The following is a 7,072-nucleotide window of genomic DNA, read 5'->3' on the forward strand; positions in this document are numbered from 1 at the left end:
ACCTTTTTCCTAGAAAATTGACACTTTCTTTAAAATTCGGATTTCTTTGCTCAAAACTCAACTGAAAACCTTTTTGATGAAAATTTAACTCGTTTTTTTAAAATTTATCGTTTTGATTTAAAAGTTCGCCTGTATGAGTAAAATTTTCATTTTAATAGGACAAAAATTTTGCTTCTCAAGCAACTGTTTAATTTTGATTTTTGCAATTGTTGGAAATTTAACTGTTTGGTAGAAAAGTTACTTATATAAATATAAAAGTTTGGTATTAAAAACAAAACAGAAATCCTTTCTGGGTGAAAATTCCACTATCTTAAAACAAACTTTTTTTTAAATTAGAAATTCATTTTTTTGAAGAGAAATTTCATCTTTCTTAGAAAAAGTTTAACTATTTCGTTGAAAATTCCACAATTTTGTTGAACAGCCATACTTTTCTTTTAAAACTTCTGATATTTTGTTGAAAATTCAACTAATTTCAAGAAAACCCACTTGATTAAATGTGATATTTTAGTATTGAAAAAAGAAATAAAATCCTTTCTGGATGAAAATACCACTATCTTCAAACCAATTTTTTAAAATTAAAAATTTATCTGTTTGAAGAGTAATTTATTCTTTCTTGGATTAAAATTCTACTGATCAGATGAAAATTAAACTATTTCGTTAAAAAGTTATACTTTTTGGTGGAAAATTCTATTGTTTTGTTGACAAATTAACTATTTCATATAAAAAAATTTTATTATTAAAAATTCATATTTTAATAGAAAAATGAACTGAAATATTTTCTAGATGAAAGTTCAACTTGAAAAAGACTTTTGTATCTGTTTTAGCTCAAAGTTCATCTTTCTTGGATGAAAATACAACTACTTGTTAGAGAATTCAACTGTTTTGCTCAAAATTTGTCTTTTTGGATTGGAAATTTAATTTCTTTTGTAGAAACTTAATTTTGGTTGAGAATTCATATTTTTATCTAAAAAAGTAATTGGAAACTTTTTTGTATGAAACTTCAACAATTTCTGTTTGTTTGAAAATTAGTTATTATTTGTTTTAAATAAAAATTTATCTGTTTTGAGAGACAGTTTGTTTTTTTCTTAAAAAGGTAACTACTTAGTAGAGAATTAGACAATTTTTTTTGTAGAAATTTATTTCTTGTTCAAAAATTTATATCATTATTGTGAAAATTAAACTGACATCTTTCTTAACAAGAAATAAAACTATTTTATTTGAAATTTAGCTTTTTGATGTAAAAATTCATTTTCTTTGGTAGAATCTTTTTTTAATGAAAATTGCCACTTTTTGGTTTCAATTATTATTCTTTTCTTGAGTATTTAACTATTTTGTTAAAAAGATTTGGTTCAATAGTTTATTAAGAAAGCATTTTAAATGTTTAGTTATTTTGTAAAAAATTAATTTTTTAAATATAAAATTCAACTAGACGTGTATAAGTTAAACTACTAAAAAATAATTGGAAATTTAATTCCAAAATGTAATTTGTACACGAAGAGAAGTTTGGTAGAGCCGCTCAACCGACATGTACAATTGTCGCGTCAATCACACAGTGAACAGCGCCACTTCTGTTTAGTAGAATGGCTCCACTGATTCGGGAAAACCATTACCCCGAACAGACCTAACCGTTCAAGCAACATTATATTCGAGCCCTACTACACACGCTACGCTTGCGTCACAGTTCGGCGCTTGCGCAGTTTAAGAAAATATAGCACCCACGTTTCGAAGGGACTGATCTCCGCAAGTTTGGGGTAACGAGTGCTCCGAATCAAAAGCAGACACCACACCAGACAGAAGTGCAGCAAATCTCCCGTCGATAGCGCGAAGGTTTTACTCAACTTCTCTCGGTGTAGCCATCAATTTTTGGAGGCTGTTTAGGTTTCCAGAAACTGATTTAGTGGCAAGGCCCGTGCACGGCAACCTCCGAAACTCCTCTTATATCGGCACTCTGGTTTAGTAATTTACGCGATTCAGATCCACATCAAGGGAACCTCCCTTATTAAGAGAGCTCTTGGGCTTTCTCCCACTTCGCTTGAAAGAGATTTCTTCCAACGATGCAGAGGCTTTGAATATTATATCTCTATGCAAGTAGTACTCTCTTGTCGGCAGTCCCGTCACGCCCAGGTTGTGGATAGCGTAAATATAACCACCTTCATCGCCTGGTGGACGATATTCATTTTTTCCATATCCTATTGTCGATACATATAAAAGACTGAAGCCAAGACCTCCAAAAGTGCATCCTCCGACTTTAGCTGCAGGTATGTCAATAGTTTTAAGCACCTTTTCTTGAAATGGATCATATTGAATGACCTGAGGAAAATAAGAAAAATTATATTCAAAGTTTGGTTTTTGGAATTATCTTTAAAAGAATTGAAGCCTTACTCTGTGGCCTCCCAGAAGAGGCACCCAGAGATAACCGTTTGAGTCAATTGCAATACGACCAGGATCGCCAGGTACTTTATGTTTTGGCAAGTTGTGCACTACTCCAGTCATTTCTAAAAATAGTAATTTTGTTACGAGGTAAATTACAAAAACGTACAATTTTACTGAATTTATTTATTAAAGGGGTATATCTAAGCCTAGGGGGGTCCATTAGGATGGTCTAAAAATTCATTGCAAAATGCGTTTTCATTCTAGAGGGCCAGACATCCCCTCCCCCCCATCTTTCCTTTTCCGCAGAAAGAAAGCCCGTAAGTTTTCTTCTTTCGAAATTAGAATATTATCATGTGCCACCAGCCACTTCAAAATACTATTTAATTAACATGAGGAAATTTTGAATTTTCGAAAAATTGAACTCATGTTCCAGGGGTTTATCGAAACGGGAACACCCAATATTTTGTCCTTTCTTGGAGTGTTCTTGGAGTGATACATTTCATCTAGTGTTTAACAAACTTCTATTTGCTTAAACAGCTTTCATTTGCTCAAGCAGTTATTTTTCGATTACTTAAAAAATAAAGAGAACATAAAATTAATTACGATTGTAAAAGTATTTAAAAAAGGTAATTGTTTAAATAAATTATATTTCTTGTAACAATTCAAAAGTATTGAATGTATTCTTTCTATACACTATACAGTCAGAAACATAATTGTATGTGTTCTATTTTATTATATTTTTTTAGTCACTAAAAATAACTGCTTAAGTAAATTAATATTTTTTAATTTCACGTGACGAGTGGGTCCGTGACCAAATTCCTAACTTACCGACAATTTTTATATTTCCCAACCTCACATTTTTATAATTATGAACAGTTTTTTTTTGTAAATATTTTTTTCTTTTTCCATAATTAATAAAATTTAAGACCAGACTCAACTTTCTTAGTGCTACTTATTTCGTATCCAAAATTTTTAACTCGATGTAGCGCTTTGTGTGAAAATAAGTTACGAAATAATAAAAGGGACGGTAAGATAGAAATCTGATCACGTGAACCACTTATGACATGGCCTTAAGCAAATAGAAATTTATGAAATCTTAAGAGAAATTTATCAAAATTATGTAATTGTTCAACAAAAAGTAGCGTAGGATACCAATTTAAAAAAAGTGGACATCTCTGGCTAAATTTTGAAAATTTTTTTAATTAACAATAATTCATTGTTTAACTTATTACCTAATGATTTTAGAAAAATGCACTACAAACGATGACAAAATATTGCATTTCAATTATTATATACGATTATTACATACATTTTTGTGAAATAAATAATTGTTTTAAACATTTAAATTTGTTTAAACGATCGAAAATTGTTTAAAAAATCATATGAGAATTTCGAAAAAAATACGCATTTTCTTTCTCCGGAAATAGGAACTTTTTGAAGGGGTGGGGGGTGTCTTGCCCTGTAGATAGAAAAGCGTTTTTTGGACAACCTAATGGTGCATACTCAATTATAATAGGAAATGTTGTAAATAAATATTGTTTTATGTTGGAAAAGGGAGCTTAGGTCAATAATGATAGTTTAGCTTTCTGCCCGAAAATTTAGTTCTTATATTTAAAATCCAAGTATTTGATTAATCCCTAATTTTTCTCATTCGAAATTAATATTTTTGAATAAAAATTTAACTAGTTACATTTTTGGTTGAAAATTCCTTTTTTTCTTTTTTAACTACTGTATTAAATATTATTATATTTTGTTTGAAGTTAGTCAACTGTTTTTTTTCAACGTAATTTATTCTACTTGAAAATTCAACTGTCGTGCTCAACATTTAAGCATTTTGTTAAAAATTAGTTTGCCTTAATCAGCTTTTTTTGGTAGAAAATGGATTATTATGGTGGGAAATTTATCTTTTTTTAAATTAATGCGTGATTGTGAAAATTCCGTATTTTCCAAAAAAATTAAACTGATTGAAGCGTTCTTTTTTAGCTCAGAATTGAACTATTTGCTTAAAAATTTATTTAATTTAGTTGAAAGTTAATTTTTTTTCTCAAAAGAATCTACTTATTACATTTTGTTTTGGAAATGCAGCTTTTTTTGGAAAAAAATTGATTATTTTGGTGAAAAATTCGTCTTTCTTTTAAATTAGCGCCTGATCGTGGAAATGCCGTACTTTAAAAAAAAATCAACTGTTTAATTGAAGCGCAATTTTTTGTTACTTAGAATTTAACTATTTGCTTAGACATTATGTAATCTGGTTCAAGTTTAAACTTTATCGAAAAAAATCTGCTTATTCTATTTGTCTTGAAAGTTAGACTTTTCAAGTAGAAAATTATTCTTCTTGGTTCAAAATTGAACTATTTTTAAAGGAAAGTAGATATTGTATTGAAAATTAGTGTGTTTATTCAAAATTCGTTTTTCCTATTCAAAATTAATTTTTAACTAAAAATTTAACAAATTCCATTTTTTGTTCGAAGTCGATTTTTATTTGTAAAGATTCGACTGTTTGCTTTATAATTCACATATTTTGTTAAGAATTTAGCTATTTTTGTAGGAAATTTATCTACTAGGCTAAAAATTGATTATTCTGGTTTAAAATTCATCCTTTTTGGTTAAAAAATTTACTACAATTGTAGAAGTTAAATATTTCTTATCCAAAAGGGCTATTTGGTTCAAAAAAGGTATGTGTATGACTAAAAATGATTCTTTCTCCGTAAAAATTAAATGTTTTTTGTCAAAAATTTAACTCTTTTGTTCAGCAATCGTTTTTTTTATCCTAAAAATTTATCTTCAATTTTAAAATTGGTTGGAAATTATTTTTTTATGATATTTAATTTTTCACTAAAATTATTATTATTTTGTTATAGATACAAAATCAATCTTTTTCAATGAAAAGTTCATTTAATTTTTTTGAGACTGGTCCTTTTTCGTGGAAAAATTCTTATGAAATTTCTTAAAAAATTATAACTTTGTCTCGGAATAGGTAACTTTAAGGATGGACCGAGAACAGAGAATTTGCATGAAGAATGTTCAACCTGGAATGGGAATTTTAAATCTAAAACATACCAATCTCTCCATTTTTAATCCAAAAATTGTATTCAATGATTTCATGGTTTAAAGTATCGGCGTAATAGAATTTGTGAGGCGGTGAACGTCGTTTTTTTGGTTTACCGCGAGGCACGTCCCACACGAATCCACCAGTGACTGAAGGCAGTAGCGAAACTTTCTTTTCTATACCCCCGTTCTGATCCATAGAGTACACAGTTCCCCAATTCGCTGCATGATAGTTCAGATTATCGTTCGTGGTCACTGGAATATAATATTTAATTCTAAATATAATATCCAATTTTAAATATAATAATTAACCGAGGGAAACAACTCTCATTATGCGCTGGACCGATCGGTTATCCGAAATAGTAATCTGTTGTGACTCAATTGTAATTCGTGATAATTACAATCTTCTGAAGTAATACGCTTCTAAAGTTAATTTTTTTATAAACGGTAACGGTAACGCGTTATTTTTTAAAAAAGAGTAACGGTAAGGGGTTACAATTTTCTGGTAAAATTAATGCAATGTAACGCATGTCGACGATTTCAAACAATTTTGGAGTCAATACAATGTAATTTTAAAAAAGTGACACTAACATAATTTTGTGAAAAAACCTATCATGTTTAAATTTATTTCGAATATAGCGCTAAAATTAAATGGCGTCCCACGTATAGCGCAGGCGCAAGCACGCTGCTGTTGCCAAGACGCTCCTGCGATTTTTCGTTTCCGAAACTTTGCGCTGTTTGTGAATAAGACGATCGCGTCGTCCTACAGCCACTTGGACTGTTCTTTTCCTCTTTGGAACCTTCCGCCATCGTTACAAGCCGAAAGAGGACGGTCGTACCCGATTATGCGCAAAGCTAAAAAGAGCCAGTTGGCTCCTACAATATTTAACCCTTCGTGTGGTCACTGGGTCTTTAAAGGAACTGTCCAAATTTTAAATTCAAATTTCGCTGAGTCTTTACGATATCGCAAATAAGTCGTATGATCTGACGATGTCTTTGCGATATCCCAAAGACACCGAAATGACATGGACGTAGGATGTCGTAAAGACGTCAAATTTTGTGGCTACTGAGTACAGAATTTTTCATTGAAACTCGTTTTTGGTTCCAAAGAAGCTGCAACGAAAATGAACCCTACTTGTTAAAAAGGAACCCAAAACGATAAAAGCGCTCCAAATGATACCACACTTGGAGTTCAAAGGGATCTCAAATATAATTGAGCCTATTCCTAAAGAACCTATTCTTCGCTTTGTCACTTCAATATTATAATTAACTAATAACACAATATTTACCTTAAATCACAGAATATAATCGAACTCTGGTAGAGATAAATTAATGAAGATAATTAAATTACAAAATAATAACGTAATTAAAATAGATATAATGACTTGATAAACATCATTTTCAGGTTATGTAGCAAGGATGTAAATATAAAGGCTTATTCATATCAGTGCTTCCAATCTTAGACACTTTTTGAACGGCGCTTGCGTCGCGCCGGCAAAATAGGTGGCGCGCCGATTTTGAATATTGTCGATATTCAAATGGGATATTTATAATAAATAATTTATAGAAAATGCATTACCAGTGATTTTTTAATCCTAAAACAAGATTTCAAAGAGACGAATAAAAATTTAATTCGATTTCCTTTAAAAAC

General features: G+C 30.1%; 1 protein-coding gene across 1 annotated transcript; it reads right to left on the reverse strand.

Annotated features, from left to right (window-relative positions):
* Positions 1 to 1,507: 1,507 nt before the first annotated feature.
* LOC117177299 (putative sugar lactone lactonase YvrE) lies at positions 1,508 to 6,801 on the reverse strand. Its single transcript, XM_033367901.1, has 4 exons — positions 6,711 to 6,801; positions 5,434 to 5,676; positions 2,383 to 2,495; positions 1,508 to 2,310 (listed from the first exon to the last, which is right to left on the reverse strand). Exons 2-4 carry the CDS (start codon positions 5,618 to 5,620, stop codon positions 1,954 to 1,956), a joined length of 657 nt encoding a protein of 218 aa, XP_033223792.1. The 5' UTR covers positions 5,621 to 5,676; positions 6,711 to 6,801; the 3' UTR covers positions 1,508 to 1,953.
* Between the last annotated feature and the right edge of the window lie 271 nt (positions 6,802 to 7,072).

The sequence above is a fragment of the Belonocnema kinseyi genome, chromosome 7, assembly GCF_010883055.1.
Source record: "Belonocnema kinseyi isolate 2016_QV_RU_SX_M_011 chromosome 7, B_treatae_v1, whole genome shotgun sequence".
Taxonomy (NCBI): domain Eukaryota; kingdom Metazoa; phylum Arthropoda; class Insecta; order Hymenoptera; family Cynipidae; genus Belonocnema; species Belonocnema kinseyi.

Bases quoted from the DNA above. Each gene is read 5' to 3' on its own strand.
- LOC117177299 (XM_033367901.1), bottom strand. From the start codon at position 5,620: ATGGATCAGAACGGGGGTATAGAAAAGAAAGTTTCGCTACTGCCTTCA. The intron at 2,496-5,433 runs GTATGTTTTAGA...TACTATTTTTAG, and splicing joins GATTAAAAATGGAGAGATTG to AAATGACTGGAGTAGTGCAC. The intron at 2,311-2,382 runs GTAAGGCTTCAA...TATTTTCCTCAG, and splicing joins CTCTTCTGGGAGGCCACAGA to GTCATTCAATATGATCCATT.